General features: G+C 46.0%; 1 protein-coding gene across 1 annotated transcript in view; it reads left to right on the plus strand.

Moving 5' to 3' along the window:
• The window catches only part of LOC142488293 (uncharacterized), a 192,641-nt gene that overhangs the window by 126,682 nt on the left and 43,455 nt on the right, over nt 1–22,504 (plus strand). Inside the window, 5 exon segments of the mRNA XM_075588665.1 lie at nt 3,120–4,370; nt 8,086–8,896; nt 9,875–9,903; nt 10,750–11,257; nt 11,259–11,477. Coding sequence (XP_075444780.1) covers nt 3,120–4,370; nt 8,086–8,896; nt 9,875–9,903; nt 10,750–11,257; nt 11,259–11,477 — 2,818 coding nt within the window.

Consider the following 22,504-nt stretch of genomic DNA (forward strand, 5'->3'; position numbering starts at 1 on the left):
TGACACCTACGTTCTGCGCAAGCGCAACCTCGGCAAACCCTGTTCTGCGCATGCGCGACCTCAGCAGTCCCCGTTCTGTGCATGCGTAGACATGGTGGCCCCCTTCTCGGTACCGCCGTATGTGCGGAACGCCAAAAAGTGGGGCCCTACTGTACCCCATTTGTTTCATATGAGAGGCTATATAGTATTTTAAAATATTTGAGACTGCCAGACCACCTCCTACTTTAGCAGCAAATATAATTGATCTGGCTATTCTCTGTTATTTATGCTTCCAAATAAATTGCATAATTCGATTTTGGATATCTTTTATAATTGTAAATGGGACAGATATTGGTAATGTCTGAAAATAATACCAAAGTCTAGGGAGAAAATTCATCTTAACCACAGTAATACGCCCTAACCAGGAAATACAATGAGAATCCCAAACTTGCAAATCTTTTTTTTAGCTTTGAAAAAAGGTCCGGATAATTATGCCTCTTTTTCGGTTAGCGTCAAATTTAAAACTTCCAACTTTCCCATATTAACTTTATACCCAGACAGTTCACCAAACCTCTGAATATTGTAAATTCAGGAGGGATGTCAATGGATTAACTATAGAAAAAAAATATCATCTGCGAAAAATGACATTTTATAATACTCATCTTCTTTTATGATCCCTTGTATATTTGGGGAGGCTCTTATAGTAGCTGCGAGAGGCTCGATTGTTAAGGGCACCCCTGTCTCGTACCATTCTTAATTGTTATCAGATTCCCCACCCCCCCTGGAATCTTCCAAGTGGCTGTCGTTAACAAATAGAGGAGAGGGCCTGTACCCCCTGTAAAAAAATTAAAAAAAACCCGGAGAGTCCGAATGCCTCTAGCGTTCTATCCAGAAAATCCCACCTTATCCTATCAAGGTTAAAGCAAATGTTTCCCGAGGCTACTGATAGATGCTGGAGGGGATGCGGACAGCTAGGGGATGTAGCGCACATACAGTATGGTGGGTTTGCCCAGTAATGCTGACATACAGGAGGACAGTTTTGAAATTAATAGAAGATGTCGGGAATCAAGGTTCCGCTTGACCCAAATGGAATAATTTTCTGTTAGATATTTTTGTTTTTCCATTTGTATTCTCTTTCTATAGGATGCAATTGAGATAAGCTGTCCTCGAATCGTGGCCTTATGGGCCTCCCATAATATTGCTGTCGATTCTATCGACCCATTATTAATTTATTGGAGTGAGTCTCCAATTTATGTGCTAATTTCCAGGTAATTTAGTAGTGAGCCATTCATTCTCCAGTGGAAGGATTGAATCTTGGCAAATGGGGGGTCAAACAAGATCGCCAAAGGAGCGTGATCCGACCACGTAATAGAGCCTATATCTGAGTGAACCAACACTTCCAGAATATTTGGGGTTGCAAATATATTATCAATTCTAGAGTAGGAGTCGTGTGGGATTGAGTAAAATGAATAATCTCTTTGTATATATATGACCTTTATGTGAGTGGCGCCAGGCGTCGAAAAGACCAAACTCTTTAACAATCTAAATTTCTTTGATACACTATGTCATTGAAGAGTTTGGCTGCTCAGGATGAGTGGATTTATCCATATCTGGGTCAGGGACCATATTAAAGTCGCCTCCTAAAATTATTAGCTGTTCTCGAATGTCTCCCAAAGATTCCAATGTTTCCTTTAAAAATTCAATTTATCCCTCATTAGGTGCATATACATTGGCTAGAGTGATATGTAATCCTGACAGTAGACCGTGGACCATGAGGGACTTCCCTTCTTGGTCTCTCTTGATCTCCAATATCTGGAACGGAATACCATACTTTACCAAATCGCGACCCCTCTTCTTTTGCTTGTAAAGGACGAATAGTGTATAGTGTACATCTCGCTGAAAAGTGTTTAGGGGATCCTGAGTGTCAAAGTGCGTCTCTTGCAAAAAAAACAATATCTGTTTCCAGATTCCTAAATTCTTTTAGGGCCAATCTACGTTTACCATTACTGTTCAGACCCTTAACATTCATAGATACTACCTTCAATGGCGTTTGACTAGTCATATCCAGTATCGTTGCCCTCTATCTATTGTGAAAATTATGCTCCAAAAAACTTGATGGTTGTGGAAAACAGAAGGGGGAACAGGACAAAAAACGGGGGGGGGGGAGGGGGAGGGACTTAAACTCCTGCACTGCTTTATCCAAAGCAGACTGGAACACGGACTGCATGTCCTCGAACATAGTCTTTAAATCTTGCCTTGTGATGGCTGTCTCTCTTTCTTCTGCCCCCTGCTCCTTCTCAGGGCTCAGTGATGAGCGCCCCATCCACCCTCCTCACCACCATCTTGTTTTTTCTCTCCTGCAGTCGCAGGGCTCTTTATGCCCAAAATGGGACAAATCCGAGGCGCTCGCCTTCCTATCTTTCCGGAGAGGCGTGTCGGGTGGTTCCCTCGGAGCTCTGCTTCCATTTTTGCCGAACTACGAGGTGCCAATCGGAGGCTCTCGTTAAAAACAGGCAGCGGCATGCACGGAGCTCTACAGCAGACGTGCAAGCGCTGTGACGTCACGCGCACCCCTGGGTTGGTTTAATTTGATCTAATATTCATTTTATAATCTTCTGTAAAGAGAAAATGTGAAGAAATATGTAAGAAGCTAGACTAGTTGTCCGATCTGTGAGAAATGGCTTCTTACATGTTTCTTTGCATAGTTCTCACAGATCTGACAGCTAGTTTAAAGACTTGGAGTCAAAATATTGTATGGCTTTCCATGTATATGATGTAAATATGTCTTCTTTATATCTTCTTTATATGATGGCTTGTTTCAATGTATATGTAAATCTACAATAAAGGATCATATATACATTTTTTTTTTAAAGCACAGGTTGGCTCTGTGTGTGCGTTATACCAGACAGTGAGATAGATAAGTGTAACTGGGTTTTTGCACTACTGTAACAAGGTAATTATACATCGGGCTTCTCGGGTCCAGCTTTCCACCCTGAGAGTCTTGTAGCTTCATTTTGGCACCTGAGACACATAAGTCACCTTATGTCATCATATAACGCAGCATGTTCATTCTCAGACAGCAGGGGAAGCCCCAAAGTAAGTGGTACGTAACTAATAAGATTTTATCTTTAATTTGACAGGTGAGTATCGGAAGATAAAAGTAGAAGTGGAAGATGCAGCAGAGGATTGCAAACCAGATGTGACTCCATCAGAGAAGAATGAAGAAGGGATGGATTTCAGCAACTCCCTGGTACTGAAGACTGAAAATATGGTGCGGGTGGAAGCATCCATGGAACGCGAAACTGGTTCAGAGCAGAGACAGATCTTGGGGGAAAAACCTCTTATTTGTGATCTAGTGAAACCCCTACGAACCCACACAGGGGAGAAGCCATTTCAGTGCCCCTCTTGCGATAAAAGATTTAAAGAAAGCTCTGCCTTAATCAAACACAAGAGGACGCACAGCATTGACCGGCCATACAGATGCTCAGAGTGCAATAGACGCTTCTTCCGGAATTCTGACCGCATTAAACATATGAGGACACACACAGAAGCTGAAAACCTGCAGTGTCCTGACCGAGAAAAATCTGTGAATAGTAGCTCTGACCCTCTCAGCTCACAAAAGGAGATCCGAGTTGCAGAAACTCCCTATACTTGTGCAGAGTGCAGAAAGGCCTTTAATCAGTTGGCTTCTTTCATAGAACACCAAAAAACTCACTCAGGAAAGAAGCCCCATAAGTGCGCACATTGCGGCAAACTCTTCACTCGGAAATATTATTTAGTGAAGCATTTGAGGTCCCACCCAGCAGAGAGGCCTCATCAGTGTGCTGTATGCAAAAAGGGCTTCATTCAGAAATCTGACCTTGTTACACACCAGAGGATCCATACAGGAGAGCGTCCTTTCCAGTGCTTCCATTGTGAGAAAAGGTTTACACAAAGGTATACTTTGACCACGCACCAGATGACTCACACTGGAGAAAAGCCATATAAGTGCAGTGACTGTGGGGAAGGCTTTACTTGGAGATCAACTTTCATTTCACACCAGAGGATCCATACAGGGGAGCGTCCTTTCCAGTGCTTCCATTGTGAGAAAAGGTTTACACAAAGGTATACTTTGACCACGCACCAGATGACTCACACTGGGGAAAAGCCATATAAGTGCAGTGACTGTGGGAAAGGCTTTACTTGGAGATCAACTTTCATTTCACACCAGAGGACACATACAGGGGAGCGTCCTTACCAGTGCTTCCATTGTGAGAAAAGTTTTGCAATAAAGTCTACTTTGAGAACGCACCAGATGACTCACAGTGGGGAAAAGCCATATAAGTGCAGTGACTGTGGGGAAGGCTTTACTCGGAGATCAACTTTCCGTTTTCACCAGAAGATACACACAGGTGAGTGTCCCTATAAATGCTCGTAACAATGTGTTCGGAACGCATGCCTGGTGAAGCATCAGAGAGTGCACACATGGCGGCAGAGTTTGGATTGTAACTTCTTGGTAATGGTCCCCCCATCTCTGGCCCCCTGTTTGTAGCTCTGCTCCCATTTGCTCAAGCTGCAGGAGGAAGGGACCGGGGAGAGGAGGTTGGGGTCCGCAGGGGATGTCCCTGTGGTAGAATGCGGGCCACCTGTTTACCCACCAGTGCATTAAATGGACTAATCGAATGACCCTTCTCTTGATTGACCAGCTTTGTTAGCCAATCCGTTAAAGCCAGATAAATAGACTAGTTTAGCCTACTGTATACGACTTGTAGTAGTATAATTAAGAATTTGAATAACAAGTTTTGTTGTGTTAATTACTGCTTTAAACTGTCTGCGCTGGATTATTGACGGGTCACATGCATAGGTTGTATGATATAATATTTATACTACAATTGGGACTAACTAGTGGAGTGGCTGGTGGGCGGCTGCTCGGCTGGGGGCGGTGCTACTGCTGGACTGGTGTCTGTTCTGAGCTGAAGGAGTCTGACCTGTGGTGGTAGCTGCAGATTCATCTGATCTGAGAATGACCACATTGAGTGACCGACCAATGTCCACCTGGGCTGGGACCTGGCCTGGGCTCTACTGTACTGTCTCATGTCTATTATATTATAGCAGTATGTTAATAACAAAAACACGTTCAGTTTCAAGGGGGGTTAAACATATATATTATTTAGTTTTATCACCCAGCAGAGTGCCACACAGTGCCACCAGCAACCGCACACCCAGGGACACTGTGCCAGCCAGTGCCACCACCAGCAGCACCAGCAACCACACACCCAGGGGCACAGTGCCAGCCAGTGCCACCACCAGCAGCAACCGCACAGTGCCAGCCAGTGCCACCCAGTGCCACCACCAGCAGCAACCGCACACCCAGAGACACAGTGCCAGCCAGTGCCAGCACCAGCAACCGCACACCCAGGGACACAGTGCCAGCCAGTGCCACCACCAGCAGCAACCACACACCCAGGGACACAGTGCCAGCCAGTGCCACCACCAGCAGCACCAGCAACCGCACACCCAGGGGCACAGTGCCAGCCAGTGCCACCACCAGCAGCACCAGCAACCACACACCCAGGGGCACAGTGCCAGCCAGTGCCACCACCAGCAGCACCAGCAACCACACACCCAGGGACACAGTGCCAGCCAGTGCCACCACCAGCAACCACACACCCAGGGACACAGTGCCAGCCGGTGCCACCACCAGCAGCAACCGCACACCCAGGGACACAGTGCCAGCCAGTGCCACCACCAGCAGCAACCACACACCCAGGGACACAGTGCCAGCCAGTGCCACCACCACCAGCAGCACCAGCAACCGCACACCCAGGGACACTGTGCCACCACCAGCAGCACCAGCAACCACACACCCAGGGACACAGTGCCAGCCAGTGCCACCACCAGCAGCAACCACACACCCAGGGACACAGTGCCAGCCAGTGCCACCACCAGCAGCAGCACCAGCAACCGCACACCCAGGGGCACAGTGCCAGCCAGTGCCACCACCAGCAGCAACCGCACACCCAGGGGCACAGTGCCAGCCAGTGCCACCACAAGCAGCAACCGCACACCCAGGGGCACTGTGCCAGCCAGTGCCAGCACCAGCAACCACACACCCAGGGGCACAGTGCCAGCCAGTGCCACCACCAGCAGCAGCCGCACACCCAGGGACACAGTGCCAGCCAGTGCCACAACCAGCAGCAACCACACATCCAGGGACACAGTGCCAGCCAGTGCCACCACCAGCAGCACCAGCAACCGCACCCAGGGACACAGTGCCAGTCAGTGCCACAACCAGCAGCAACCACACATCCAAGGACACAGTGCCAGCCAGTGCCACCACCAGCAGCAACCACACACCCAGGGGCACAGTGCCAGCTAGTGCCACAACCAGCAGCAACCACACATCCAGGGGCACAGTGCCAGCCAGTGCCACAACCAGCAGCAACCACACATCCAGGGGCACTGCGAGAGTGACATATATTATTCACCTTTCTCTCTATATATATTATTACTAGGATAATTAGAGAGAGATTGGAGACCTTTCCTCTGTGTATATACCAGTTTACTAGTTATTAGAGTTACCGTTACTACTAATAAATACCACAGTCCGGTGTCTAAACACTACCCCACCCCACTGATTATACCATTACTAGTATAACTAACTGTATGCCACTAGCAGTAATATCATTAATAAGAATTTGACTAACAAGTTGTGTTAAAATAATTACTTTACACCCTCTGCATTAGGTATCTGACTTGTCATGTGCATATGATTTTTTTGTTTATATACATATAGTTTTTTTTTTTTTTTTTTACTACCACTATCAGTAGTATACTACAATTGGTAACCAACTAATGGAGTGGTTTTGTGGCTGAGCAGTGGGCGGCTCGGTGGGCAAAAGAACTGTGCTTCCCCCATTCCCCTCCCCCCGCCTAGACTATGAACCCCCAGATATTTCAGTTACATAGAGTGGTAACATCCATGTAACATTATAGCACATAGTGGATGTTGAGAACACTTTTCTATTACATGCTTAAAAGAGAATTTGGGGATAAATAATATTAAAAAAGAATACACAATGTAAAAGCTCCAAGCAAACAAAGAAAAACGAAAAAGCATAAGACCTAAAATAACGAAATAAAATCAGTGCAACTATGTTTAATTAAACTGTCACACGCTCACGACCTCCCACACCCTATTTTTTTCCAGTAATCAATCATTGATGCACATGCTTGTTTCCATAGAGCTGCGATTGATCACAGAGCCGCGTTCAGTAAGTGCAGAACTAAGGATTTCTTTAACCGATACCCATCAATGCCGTCTCTATTGAGGAGAATAATATTCGGGTCCTGGGGTACGACAACACCAGCGATTCCTTGTATGCAATTCATTATCTCGTTCTAATTTGATAACGAAGACTCCCAGCAGATATGCTTAATTGTTTGCTGACCCTCCATAATTTCTCCTGCATAGTCCCGATACATTGGGCTAACTGCTATGAAGCATCGGAGGGGTATAGTACCAACTGTAAAGAAGGTTATATTTGTTTTCCATTATTCTAGTGGACAATGATGAGGATCCTGCAATTGCCCATATTCTGGACCATTCTTCTATAGAAATCTGTTCCCAACTCCTTTCCCACTATTATTAACGGGGTTCTCTATTAAATATGATATATTGCCAGATGAAGAAGAGGGAGTAAGAACCTGGTCACTCCATTGAAGAGCAGGGGATGGGCGTGATGCTGATTCATCTAGTCAAATATCAGATGTTGTGAATGAGTATTCTGATGATGATGTGAGACACTGTGATATATAAATGTATAACATTGCCCATATATAGTTATGCACTATGAAAAACGTTAATAAATAGAGCTAAAAAAACCCAGAATAGTTGTATTGCACGTGTAGTACATGTTGCTTAGTGCAACTGGGTGTTTGCAGTAATATATCACGCTTCTCAGGTCCAAGTTTCCACACTGAGAATCTTACAGCTTGATTTTGGTGCCTGAGACACATGAGGTGACTTATGTCATCATATAACGCAGCATGTTCATTCTCAGACAACAGGGAACGCCCCAAAGTCAGTGATACGTAACTGATAGGATTTTATCTTTAATTTGACAGGTGCGTATCGAATGATAAAAGTAGAAGTGGAAGATGCAGCAGAGGATTGCAAACCAGATGTAACTCCATCAGAGAAGAATGAAGAAGGGACGGATTTCAGCAACTCCCTGGTAGTGAAGACTGAAAATATGGAGCAGGTGGAAGGAGCCATGAAATATGAGGCTGGTTCAAAGCAAAGACAGATCTCGGGGGCACAACGACATACCTGCAGCCACTGTGAGAAAAGCTTTAGTTGCTATGCTTCTGTGGTGAGACACCAAAAGATGTATAATGTGCAAAGTAATCAGTGTTCTCACTGTGAGAAGGCCTTTTTAAGGAAGACAGACCTGAAGAACCACCAGAGAACCCACACTGGAGAGAGGCTGTATCAATGCACAGACTGCGAGAGAAACTTCACAAAATCTTCAGATCTCGTCATCCACCAGAGGATGCACACAGGCGAGAGGCCATACAAGTGCTTGGACTGTCCGAAAAGCTTCCATATGATGAAATTACTGACTCTCCACCGCAGGACACACACAGACGAGAAGTGTCATCACTGCTCCGTGTGTGCGAAAAGCTTTCTCCGGAGGGCTGATCTGCTGAAACACCTTCAGACACACGCGGTGGAGAAGCCATACCAGTGCTCCGTGTGCAATAAAAAGTTTGCAAAAAGCATCAACTTAATCAGACACAAGAGGGCGCAATGCACTGACCGGCCATACAGATGCTCAGAGTGCAGTAGAAGCTTCATCCGTAATTTTCACCTCATTAACCATATGAAGACACACAAGAAGATGGAAACTTCCAACGTGCTGACCCAGAAAAATCTGTGAGTAGTAACTCTGACACACGAACAAACCCACTCAGGACCGACGCCTCACAAGTGCGCACATTGCGGCAAAAACTTCACTCAGAATTCCCATTTAGTGAAGCATTTGAGGACCCACACAGGAGAGAGACCTTATCAGTGTGCAGCGTGCGAAAAGGGCTTCATTTGGAAATTGGACCTGGTTATACACCAGAGTAGGGGTGTACAAACTGAGGGGCACAAGATTTTGTAGGGGGGGGGCGCAGTGACACAGGCGGGGGGAGATGATGTTATGTGGCGGCAGGAGGCTGCCAGAGTGAAGCAGAGGAGCAGCCGGCAGAAGTTAGGAGTTGGGGAGAGAGAGACTCTTATACTACTATACTTATTTAAAAACACACCTATTCAAAATCACATGACTTTTTTTTAAATGAATTAAATCAGGCATGGGGAACTAATATCACCAGTAAAAGGGGGGCTTGGTGTAAATAGCTTGCTCACTCCTGCACCAGAGGACACATAAAGGTGGGCGTCCTTACCAGTGCTTCCATTGAGAAAAGGTTTGCACAGAGGTCTGATTTAACCAAGCACCAGGTGACTCACACTGGGGAAAATCCATATAAGTGCGGTGACTGTGGGAAAGGCTTTACTCGGAGGTCAAATGTAATATTACACCACAGGATACACACAGGCGAGCGTCCCTATCAATCCTCACAATGTGACAGAGGGTTTGTTCAGAACGCAGAACTGGCGAAGCATCAGAAAGGGCACATGACAGCAAAGCTTGAGCTTAAAAGACAATTCGGGGATAAATAATATTAATAAAGAATACACAATATAAAAGCTCCAAGCAAACAAAGAAAAATGAAAAAGCATAAGACCTAAAATAACGAAATAAAATCAGTGCAACTATGTTTAATTAAACTGTCACACGCTCACGACCTCCCACACCCTATTTTTTTTCCAGTAATCAATCATTGTTGCTCATGCTTGTTTCCATAGAGCTGCGATTGATCACCGAGCCGCGTTCAGTAAGTGCAGAACTAAGGATTTCTTTAACCGATACCCATCAATGCCGTCTCTATTGAGGAGAATTATACTCGGGTCCTGGGGTACGACAACACAAGCGATTCCTTGTATGCAATTCATTATCTAGTTCTAATTTGATAACGAAGACTCCCAGCAGATATGCTTAATTGTTCGCTGACCCCCACAATTTCTTCAGCATAGTCCCGATACATTGGGGTAACTGCTATGAAGCATCGGAGGTGTATAGTACCAACTGTAAAGAAGGTTATGTTTGTTTTCCATTATTCTAGTGGACAATGATGAGGATCCTGCAATTGCCCATATTCTAGACCATTCTTCTATAGAAATCTGTTCCCAACTTCCTTTCCCACTCCCGAGCAAAGCCCGGGTTATTAACAGGGTTCTCCTCTATTAAATATGATATATTGGCAGATGAAGAAGAGGGAGTCACAGGGACAATAACAAGGTCACTCCTCTAGTCATATCAGATGTTGTGAATGAGGATACTGATGATGATGTGACACACTGATTTTGAAATTGATACGAACTTTGCCCATATATAGTTATGCACAATGAATATAATAGAGCTAAAAAAACAAACAAAAAACAGAATAGTTTTATTGCATCAGTGTAGTACATGTTGCTTAGTGCACTAACAGGATAATTATACATCAGACATCTTGGGTCCAAGTTTCCACCCTGAGAATCTTACAGCTTAATTTTGGTGCCTGAGACACATAAGGTGACTTATGTCATCATATAACGCAGCATGTTCATTCTCAGACAGCAGGGGAAGCCCCAAAGTCAGTGATATGTAACTAATAGGATTTTATCTTTTAATTTGACAGGTGAGAATCGGAAGAAGGTAGAAGTGGAAGATGCAGCAGAGGATTGCAAACCAGATGTGACTCCATCAGAGGCTGGTTCAGAACACAGACAGATCTCAGGAAGAAAGTGTTATACCTGCAGCCACTGTGGGAAAAGCTTTAGTTGCTATGCTTCTGTGGTGAGACACCAATGGATGTATAAGGTGCAAAAGCCTCATCAGTGTACTCACTGTGAGAAGACCTTTATAAATAGGAGAGACCTGAAGAACCACCAGAGAACCCACACTGGAGAGAGGCTGTATCAATGCACAGACTGTGAGAGAAACTTCAGAAAACCTTCAGCTCTCATCATCCACCAGAGGATGCACACAGGCGAGAGGCCATACAAGTGCTTGGACTATCCAAAAAGCTTCAATCAGAGTTCAGCACTGAATCAGCATCGCAAGACACACACAGGCGAGAGGCCTGATCACTGCTCCGTGTGTGCGAAAAGCTTTATCCAGAACTCTGATCTGGTGAAACACCTGCGGACACACTGGGGAGAAGCCATTCCAGTGCCCCTCGTGCGATAAAAGGTTTGCAAAAAGCTCCACCATAATCAGACACAAGAGGGCGCAATGCACTGACCGGCCATACAGATGCTCAGACTGCAGTAGAAGCTTCATCCAGAGTTCTGACCTCATTAAACAGATGAGGACACACAAGAAGATGGAAACTTCCTGCGTGCTGACCCAGAAAATCTGTGAATAGTAGCTCTGACCCTCTCAGCTCACAAAAGGAGATGATCCGAGTTGCAGAAACTCCCTATACTTGTGCAGAGTGCGGAAAGGCCTTTAATCAGTTGGCTTCTTTCATAGAACACCAGCAAACCCACTCGGGACCGACGCCTCACCAGTGCGCACATTGCAGCAAAAATTTCACTCAGAATTCCGATTTAGTGAAGCATTTGAGGACCCACACAGAAGAGAGGCCTTATCAGTGTGCAGCATGCGAAAAGGGCTTCATTCAGAAATCTGACCATGTTCTACACCAGAGATGGGGTGTACGCCCCCATAGGGGTGATGCATAATTTAGTACGGGGGCCCAGTGAGACAAGCGGGGGTAGATGTTGGTACATAGCGTCAGGAGACCACCAGAGTGAAACAGGAGAAGCCGGCAGAGGATTTACAAGTTGCATGGAGGCAGAGCAGGACGGTCCAGGGGTCCGACCCGGAAGTCTCTCTTCCGGTGTCTATTCTGCTACAGCACACTCCTCTTCGACCCCCTGCTCTGCCTCCGTGCAACTCGTAACTCCTCTGCTGGCCCGCAATGTACCCTCATCTCCCCCTGCCTGCCTCTTTCACCACCCTGGAGCTGGGCAAGAGGGGGAGAGAGCTGATGAGATGAGGGGGAGACAACGAATGAAGGGGAGACATGAGATGAGTGGGAGAAAAAAATTGCATTCAGTATTATCTTATACTACTACACTGATTTATTTAAAAACAAACAAACCTATAACATTTATCATGCTTTACTGTTTTAAACATTTTATACCGATTTTATAAAAAATAAAAAAAGTAATGTGATTTGAATTACATGAGGCATGGGGTACTAATATCACGGCTGAAAAGGGGGACTTGGTGTAAATAGGTTGCTCACCCCTGCACCAGAGGGCACATACAGGTGAGCGTCCTTACCAGTGCTTCCATTGTGAGAAAAGGTTTGCACAGAGGTCTGATTTAACCAGGCACCAGATGACTCACACTGGGGAAAATCCATATAAGTGCGGTGACTGTGGGAAAGGCTTTACTCGGACGTCACATTTAATATTACACCACAGGATACACACAGGCGAGCGTCCCTATAAATGCTCACAATGTGACAGCAGGGTTTGTTCAGAACGCAGACCTGGCGAAGCATCAGAGAGTGCACATGACAGCAAAGCTTGGATTCTAACCCTCTTGGTAATGGTCCTCCCATCTCTGGTCCCCCCCCCTCTATCCTTTCCCTCTCCACCTGGACATTGAACACAGTCTGGTGAAAGAGCTGCTGCCCCTGGGGTCCCCCTGGCATCAACCGGGCGATCATCACACTGGGTCCAGAGAGTACACACAAGACAGCAAAGCTTGGATTCTAACCCTCTTTGTAATGATCCCCCACATTTATGGCCCCCTCTTCGTAGTGCTGCCCCCATTTGCTCAAGCTGCTGGAGCAAGGGACCGGGGAGAGAAGGTTGGGGGGTATCTGTGGTCGGGGGGAAGTCCCTGTGGTACAATGCGGGCCGCCTCTTTCCCACCAGTGCCTTAAATGGACTAATCGAATTACCGTTCTCATTGGCTGACAAACCCGGCCAATCAGTTTAAGCCAGATAAAATAAACTAGTATACCCAACTGTATATGACTAGTAGTAGTATAATTAAGAATGTCAATAAAAAGTTATTCTGTTAATTACTACTTTACACCGTCTGTGTTAGATTGACTGGTCACGTGCATAGGTAATCTATATGTACATGTAAAAATGTCTGTCATGGGACGCCAGGACTCTTAACACCTTTTAAAACCTTAAGGGATAATTTACACTAGCAAAGACAGAGTTATTAAATAAAATGGGGTTTATTCATGCAAACATACAACAAAATACACATCACACTGGGGGACTTGGGGGGAGACACTAACATACCTAGGTGCAGGGCACCTCCTTCAGCAAAAGGCTTACCCTGAGCCTTCTGGTTCCAGCCGCCATAAGATTCTAGCTTTCCCTGCTGGCTGGGATTCTCCAGTGCTTCTCTGCTGGTATGTAGCTCTCTCACCCAGAAGGACCTTTGAACAGCCCGCCAGCAGGCCCACACAGGCTCATATAGCGCTTCTCTACTTGTATCTTCAAATCATCAAAACAAAGGGACTTATCTGCTACACTGCTCTCCCTTATATAGGGCTTGCTGCACATTTATTACATTTAGGGGTCTGGCAGCCAATTAGAGCATGGATTATGATTGTGCAGCCAATGGGAATCGTGCCTATGAGTTTGAAACCCATCAACCATTTTCCTGGCTAGCCCCATACCCTATGGTCCTGGCACCTCTGAGTCTAGATGAAACAAAAGGCTTTCTTTGAAGATAGCAACTCCACAGCCCTTCTCCCCCACCATGTGCCACAAGCCTGCATGTCTTTGCAATTAACACAGGGAATCCCATTACTTGGGTTGGTTGCATTGGAATGCTAATCCACATCTGGCTCTATAGACATTTATACATAATGTATAAGACACAATACACTATCTTAACTTATATCTTGGGAAATCTTATACCTATAAGGGAACTGCGTCTGGGGACATTGTATAGCCCCAGTGTAATTCTCCTCGTGTATCCGCAAATAGTGCCTGCACGCCGGGGTGAATTAGGGGACTACCAGTAACTCGGCTCCCCGAACTCCTGCAAGCAAAAAGAATACATTTTTGCTGAAATATCCCACCTAAAACTTACCCTCCTGAGGTCTCATGTCTCTAGGATGCCGGGAACCCCAAAAGCCCCTAAACAGGTCAGATTTTTGCTATACTTTACATGGGACTTCCATAGCCCACACCGTTCTTGTGAACAGACAGGTACCCGCAAATTATACACTATTTGCGGATAACATGGTACTACCGGCTACTCTGGGTAGCAACACATTACAGTTTTTTTTTAACCCTAGTTGCTCCCCAATATCTACCTTTAATCTCCTGCTCCCAAAGTCCCTGTCCTGTAGCTATTTCCTAACAGTGATCCTAACTATACCTGGCATCCCTTGCTTACATTCCTGCAGGGGATCATAAAATCAAAACAAAAATATAATTAGAGCCCTATACAAAACTCCCACAGCAGTCGTGAAACTCCCAGGAAGAGACTCAAACCTCATACAAATCACTAATGGCACTCGACAAGGATGCCCCCTATCTCCGCTTCTATTCGCCCTCTCCATAGAACCCCTGGCAATGACAATTAGAGACGAAAAGAATATCAATGGTATTGAAATTGGAGAGACAAATTACAAAATATCCCTGTTTGCCGACGACATTATTCTAACCCTGCCCAACCCATTGATGTCCCTCCCGAACTTACAATCCCAATTAGACCAATTTAGTAAAATTTCAGGATATAAAATTAACACGGACAAGTCGGAGGCACTGAATCTTTCATTAACGGCATCAGAAGTTAAGTTGCTACAGGCAAACTTCAATTATAAATGGAGCTCGATAAAAATTAAATATCTGGGAATACAGATAACGAGCTCTTTTAAGACCCTATACCAATACAATTATCCCCCCCTCTTCGAAAAGATTAGAAAAGATCTTCAGAGCTGGAACGAAAATCAGATCTCTTGGCTAGGAAGAATAGCCACAGTTAAAATGAATATCCTGCCAAGACTCCTATATTATTTCCAGACGCTACCAATAGACATTCTATCAGCAGAACTTAAAAATATCCAGAATAGAATTTTTCAATTCATCTGGAAAAACAAAAGACCAAGGGTTGCAAGAACAATTTTACTAGCTCCAAAAGATTGCGGAGGTTTGGAAGTCCCGGATATTACTAAATACTATTTGGTGGCCCAACTAAAACAAGTAATAATGGAACAGCGACCCAACTACAAGTTGTTGGCTCGGGATTGAGTCTACCTATACAGGACCCCTTTCTCTGCCGGTAACCCTTTGGACCGGGGGGGGGGGGGGGAGAAAGGGGAAGAAAGAGCCTAGCAGATAAATTAAAACTGCGAGCAATGAGGTGTACATGGAAGGTATGGACTAGAAACAAGGAGAAATATCATTTGGCATCTTCACCCACTCTAATGACCCCCAAATTTAGCAATCCTGAGTTTATCCCAGGCTGCCTCCCAAAGGGACTTAGTAAATATAAAGAGCTAGGGTTGGTAATAGCTGATGATTTTGTATCCAAAGATAAGATTCTTGCACTCCCAGATTTGGAGAAAAAACATAAAATTACAAACTTACCGGTATTTGGTTACTTACAAATTCGACATTACCTACAAACAGTCTCAAAAGACTCAGTGTTTTCGGCTATGACAAAATTTGAGAGATTATGCAGCAGAGGCTATTATTGCAAAGGTCTGATTTCTGAGGTATATCTGGGCCTGGCGTCAACTGCGGCACAATCTAAGCATAGCTACATGCTAAAATGGACAGAAGACTTAAACCTAGAATTAGACAGAGACGACTGGGAGGATATCTGGGAAGCGGCCTCTAAAACATCAATCTGCACAACTATAAAAGAAAACATATACAAAATTCTATTTCATTGGTACCTAACCCCAAATAGGTTGAGCCAGATTTTCCCCGGGTCCTCAGATTTGTGTTGGAGAGGATGCGGGCAAAAAGGAGAGATGGCTCATATCTGGTGGAATTGCCCAAAAATTCAGGGGTTCTGGATCATGATGCAAATAATGATACGAGTGCTCCTGCGGCTAGAGATAGAGGTGGACCCACTGGTCATGGTGCTGGCTACACCAATAGAGGACCTACAACCCCAAGAGAACTCACTGCAGCTCGCTGCTCGGTAGCTGCGGCATGGAAAAAAATAAACGCCCCCTCCAAGCAGACAGTACTGAGACGTGTCAGGGAAATAAGATTAATGGAACTCCTCTCGGCACAGCTGGGTCAAAAGGTTGATAAATTCCATAAGGTTTGGTCAGTATCGCCAGACAACTAAAAATAAAAAATAGGGGCCATACAAGACTGGAGTTAATAAGTCATCCCCCCTCCCCACCCCTCTCCTCACATTTCTCCTCAACCCCCCCGCCCCCACTCCCTCTTCTTTCTTGCTTTTCTCTCCACTATCCTTGATTTTCTCAGAGAGAGATGTCTGGAAGCGCCTGCTTCCTCAATAGGTTGTTAACATTTAAAAAAAAAAAAATAACAACAAATGTTTTGTAGAATTTAACGGATGTAAGTTAATTTAAAGAAAAGAAGACAACAAGAGTATTATTTATGTTGTAATATAATGTTTAATATTTTTTCTTTTTACACACTGTGAAGTTGTAACAGAGGTATATTAAAATTTGTTATATGATGTCATTCTCTCAAAAAACAATTTAAAAAAATTGAAACAAAAAGAAGTACAAACAAATATAAAATCAGTTGCAGACTGCTGCAATGACTACCTGTGAACAAAACCACAAAGGGGGGACAGATGCTAACCGTGAGCTAAAGAAGCGGGTGGCCAAGGAAGGTGCTGTTGTTAGTGTCCGGACTGCACCGTCGCTTGGTAGATCTCTCCTCCGCTTGAGCTTCCCGGTTCCACTGTCCCGGCCAATGAGTGTGTGTGCTGGAACAGCCTCACGTCACCTCAACGCATTTCGCAACTGCGTGCTTCATCAGGTTCCTACTACTACTAATAGATATATTGTGATATGAAGACCTCTGAATCAGAAATACTGATTCAAACAGAGTTCCTGATTTATGATTAACTTTGTGGATTTCAGGGATTGTGCAAACCTTCAGTTTTAAAGAGATTTAAAATGTGAATAGGAATTCCAAGTCAGCCTAAGGCTAGTACTAAAGTCGAGACTGGGGAGAAGCAGATTGAAAAGAATTAAATGTCAGTTCTAGAGAAAGGAAAGTACACCACTGCCAGTTTCTCTTATACCACTAAAGTCATATGCAAAATGCACATCATTCTTGTTACATTCAGCAATGATGAATGCGGAACAGACATTGGCATTGATATTAGAAGACTCTGAAGAGCTGTTAAGAGCCAGGTGAAGAAGACAGAGAATTTCAGGGACAGAGCAGGTGGTGGACGTGATGTGGATTCATCTATTGAAATATTACTTGTGAATGAGGATTCTGATGGTACTGTTTTGTAGTGGTGTTTAACAGCCAATGAGAGAGAATAACATTTTGTACATTGCCCTTACCCTAACTCCATTTTCAGTGCCCAGCGCTCAACACTGAACTTGCAACACTGCCAAGTCTCCTCTGCTATTTATATTCGCTCTAACCTCACATCTTTCTAAACAAGACATTTCTTTCCACAAGCCTTATGTCACTCACACCATTCATATTTCCCCATCTGTCCTTCCTTCTCCACTTCTCAGTTCACATGAACTGCTTTCCTATCTGTGCCCTTTGGTTCCACTCAGCTATACCCCCTGCTCTACCCACCCCCCCTACAAATTCTCCTCTTGCATCTCCCAATCCTGGTCCCTGCCTTATTTCTACATGCTCTTATCCTCACCTCTCACAACTTCTTCTCCTTGTGGCGTAAACCTCTCTAACCTCATATGCCTCCCCTCTCTCCTGTGCCCTTTGGAATGCACACTTCTTTTCTAACAAATACATATCTGTACATCAAGCATGTCAAACTAACGGCCCCGGGCCGCATGCAGCCCACAACAAATATCTTTGCGGACCAGCCAATGTGTCCCGGTTACGTCAGCGGTGAGGAGGATGCGGCAGCTGGTAAATATTCTCTATGTTCAGTAGAATGAGTGAATGCTGCCGTGAAGATTGGATGAAGGGCCGCATGGGTTTGAATGAAGGAGGCGGAGCTTAGAATGCTTGCTGGGACGCAGGGGATTGGTCGCAGGCAGGTCAGAGGAAGCGGGGGCAGGGCTTCTGCTTTGTGCAGAGCACACGGTGAGTGTGTGTGTATGTCTTCCCGCTCCTGGCTCCTCTGCCTGCTGCTCGATGTCCCCCACCGGGCGGGCAGCCACAGGGACCCAGTCAGAGCGGGGGGTTGCCCCCCCTGGCGCTCTCTGCCCCCCTGGTGCTCCCTTTCCCCCCCCACTGGTGCTCCCTTTGACCCCCCCCCTGGTGCTCCCTTTGCCCCCCCTGGTGCTCCCTTTGCCCCACCTGGCGCACCCTTTGCCCCCGGTCCCCTTGGTGCGTGAGATGGGCGTGGGGGCGGGCAGTGGTGGTGCAGAGGGAGGCAGGGAGCCACCTGCTCAGATCGCAGGCCTTTCCTCTCTCCCTCGCCCCCCCCCCCCCCCTCCAGTCACTCACATCTGTCGCTGCCTCTGTACTCCACTTTGTGTGTGTGTGGGGGGGATGTGGGGGGTGGTGAGTGGGGTGTGTGTGTCGGTGTGTGGGGGGTGTGTGTGTGGTGGGTGTGGGGAGGGGGAGTGGGGGAGGGGAGAGTGTGTGTGTGGGGGGGGAGAGTGTGTGGGGGGGAGAGTGTGTGGGGGGGAGAGTGTGTGTGGGGGGGTGTGGGGTGGGGGAGTGTGAGTGTGCGTGGGGGGGGAGTGTGTGTTGGGGGGAGTGTGTGTGGGGGGGAGTGTGTGTGGGGGGAGTGTGTGTGGGGGGGAGTGTGAGTGTGTGGAGTGTGTGTGTGGGGAGGAGTGTGTGTGGGGAGGAGTGTGTGTGGGGGGGAGTGTGTGTGAGGGGGGAGTGTGTGTGCAGGGGGAGTGTGTGTGTGGGGGGGTGTATGGCAGGGAGTGTGTGTGTGGGGGGGAGAGTGTGTGTGTGTGGGGGGGGGAGTGTGTGTGTGGGGGGGGAGTGTGTGTGTGGGGGGGTTGGAGAGTGTGTGGGGGGGGGAGTGTGTGTGTGGGGGGGGGAGAGTGTGTGTGTGGGGGGGGGAGAGTGTGTGTGTGGGGAGGAAGAGTGTGTGTGGGGGGGGGAGTGTGTGTATCAATGGCTGTGTGTGTGTGTGTGTGTGTGTGTGTGTGTGTGTGTGTGTGTGTGTGTGTGTGTGTGTGTGTGTGTGTGTGTGTGTGTGTGTGTGTGTAGGGGGGGAGTGTGTGTGTGGGGGGGGAGAGCGTGTGTGTGGGGGGAGAGTGTGTTTGTGGGGGGGGGGGAGAGAGTGTGTGAGGGGTGTGTGTGTGTAGGGGGGAGTGTGTGTGGGGGGGAGTGTGTGTGGGGTGGGAGAGTGTGTGTTTGGGGGGAGTGTGTGTGTGGGGGGGAGTGTGTGTGTGTGTGGGGGGGTGAGAGTGTGTGTGGGTGGGGGGAGAGTGTGTGTGTGTCAGGGGGAGAGTGTGTGTGTCAGGGGGAGAGTGTGTGCGTGGGGGGGAGAGTGTGTGTGGGGGGGATAGTGTGTGTGTGGAGGGGAGAGTTTGTGTTTGGGGGGGAGTGTGTGATTGTGGGGGGTGTGTGTGGGGGGGAGTGTGTGTGTGGGGGGGAGTGTGTGTGTTGGGGAGGAGAGTGTGTGTGGGGGGGAGAGTGTGTGTGTGGGGGGGGGGAGAGTGTGTGTTGTGGGGGGGAGAGTGTGTTTGGGGGGGTTGGAGTGTGTGTGTGGGGGGGAGAGTGTGTGTGGGGGGGAGAGTGTGTGTGTGTGGGGGGGGGGAAAAGTGTGTGTGTGGGGGGGGAGAGTGTGTGTGTGTGGGGGGGGTATGGGGGGGAGTGTGTGTGTGGGGGGGTGTGTGGGGGGGGGGTGAGTGTGTGTGTGTATCAATGGCTGTGTGTGTGTGTATCAGTGGCTGTGTGTGTGTATCAGTGGCTGTGTGTGTATCAGTGGCTGTGTGTGTGTGTATCAGTGGCTGTGTGTGTATCCGTGGCTGTGTGTGTGTGTGTGTATCAGTGGCTGTGTGTGTGTGTATCAGCGGCTGTGTGTGTGTATCAGTGGCTGTGTGTGTGTGTGTGTGTGTGTGTGTGTATCAGTGGCTGTGTGTGTGTGTATCAGTGGCTGTGTGTATCAGTGGCTGTGTGTGTGTGTGTGTGTATCAGTGGCTGTGTGTGTGTGTGTGTGTGTGTGTGTGTGTGTGTGTGTGTGTGTGTGTGTGTGTGTGTGTGTGTGTGTGTGTGTGTGTGTTTGTGTGTATTAGTGGCTGTGTATCAGTGGCTATGTGTAGCTGTGTGTGTATCAGTGGCTGTTTGTGTGTGTGTGTATCAGTGGCTGTGTGTGTGTGTATGTATCAGTGGCTGTGTGTGTATCAGTGACTGTGTGTGTGTATCAGTGGCTTTGTGTGTGTGTATCAGTGGCTGTGTGTGTGTGTGTCAGTGGCTGTGTGTGTGTGTGTTTATTAGTGGCGGTGTATCAGTGGCTGTGTGAGTGTATCAGTGGCTGTGTATCAGTGGCTGTGTATCAGTGGCTGTGTCTGTGTGTCTGTGCAAGCCAGCAGTGACTGTGTGGGAGTCTGTGAAGTCAAAGGCTTCCTCTGTGGAACATAACCTTTTTAATCTTATAAATTGTCCCTTGAGGATACCTTTTTTCAGACATTTAGAATGATTACTGTCAGCTCTGAGGTAAGAATTGCGTGCATTAGGCTTTCTGTATATATCCGTTTGTATATTCCCCCGCATATCCACATACAACATTAGATCCAAAAAATAAATGTGATGAATATTTTCATGAAAAGTGAATATTAAGTTATAATCATTAATATTAAGTTGGTGAATAAATGTTTGTAGTGAAGAAAGATGACGATCCCAGATAAATAAGAGATCGTCTATATAGCGCTTGTAAAATAAAATTTGGTGCCTAAAAGAGTTTTGATCACTAAAAATAAAAATAGACTCCCACAGCCCCATAAAAAGATTAGCATATGAGGGTGCGAAAGATGTGCCCATAGCGGTGCCTCTGAGTTGTAAATAAAATTGTGAATCAAAAGAAAAATAATTGTGAGTAAAAATGTGATAGAATCTATTAAAAAAGTGCAAAGTGCTGGTGCTAAGTGAGATAATTTTAGGAAATGTTGTATAGCGGCAATACCCTGCTCATGTTTGATAATATTATAAAGAGAGGTAACATCCATGGTTACCCATCTGTAGCTCTCTCGCCATTGAATATTGTTTAGATCAAATAGTAGTTGGTTTGAGTCTTTCAAAAATGATGGTAGCGATTGTACTATGGGTTGAAGATATACATCTATAAAACGAGAGGGGAACATAAAAAATCGAATTCTTTATTACTCAATACATAAAGTTCTTTGCCTAGATCGAGTAATGCACTCAATTCTTGTGAAAAAATGGTGGTAGGATCTGAGGATAATTTGCGATAAGCTCTAATATCAGAGAGTTGTCTCAAGGCTTCTTGTTTCTAACTCTCTGCAGATTGTATAACAATCGCCCCACCCTTGTCTGCATTTTTAATAACAATTGTTTTATCGTGTTTAAGATTATGCAGTTCTTTCAATTCAAGGGTGGTTAGATTGCTATGCCAATGTGGGTCATGCTTACATTCTTCTGCTAAAATCCTCAGATCTTTTTCCACCAATCTTTCAAACGTAGTGATAAACAGACTCTTTGAACCATAAGGATAGAAGGTTGATTTCTTCCTAAATATAGTGTGTTCAAAACTTAAGAAGTTAGATAAAGAAACATCTCGTGAGTTATCTTCCATATTCTGTTCTAGGTACAGATCCTCTAGATCAGAAATGGCACAATGATCTTTAAATGTAAAGTCAAAATCAGAATGATCTGGTTCTGGTGAGTCGTCACCAGCATGAACTGGCGAAGACTCCGCAGAATCACTTATAACAGGTACAACAGTGTCAGGTTTGTTAGAAAAAAAAATATTTAAAGTTAATTTGCGGGTGAACCGCTGTAGGTCAATATTGGTGTCAATCAATTGGAAGTCACTTTGGGGAGCAAAGTTCAAACCTCTATTAAGTAGAGATAGTTGTGCTGATGTCAATATCTTGTGTGAAATGTTAATCACATTATCATCATTTATAGCTAAGCATATTTCTTCCTTTTTGCCGCCCCTCTTGTTCCTCCTCTTCCTCTTTGACCTCCTCGTCCTATGTAGTTTTTTGACTCCTGTTGTCTATTCATTTGTGCAAAATGTCCTGAAGCACCTGATGTGGACGCGTCTCGTGGTTGTGAGCCTGTGGAACTCTTTCCTCTCCATGTGTCTGAAGTAATGTCAAA

Source organism: Ascaphus truei, chromosome 2, assembly GCF_040206685.1.
Source record: "Ascaphus truei isolate aAscTru1 chromosome 2, aAscTru1.hap1, whole genome shotgun sequence".
Classification (NCBI taxonomy): domain Eukaryota; kingdom Metazoa; phylum Chordata; class Amphibia; order Anura; family Ascaphidae; genus Ascaphus; species Ascaphus truei.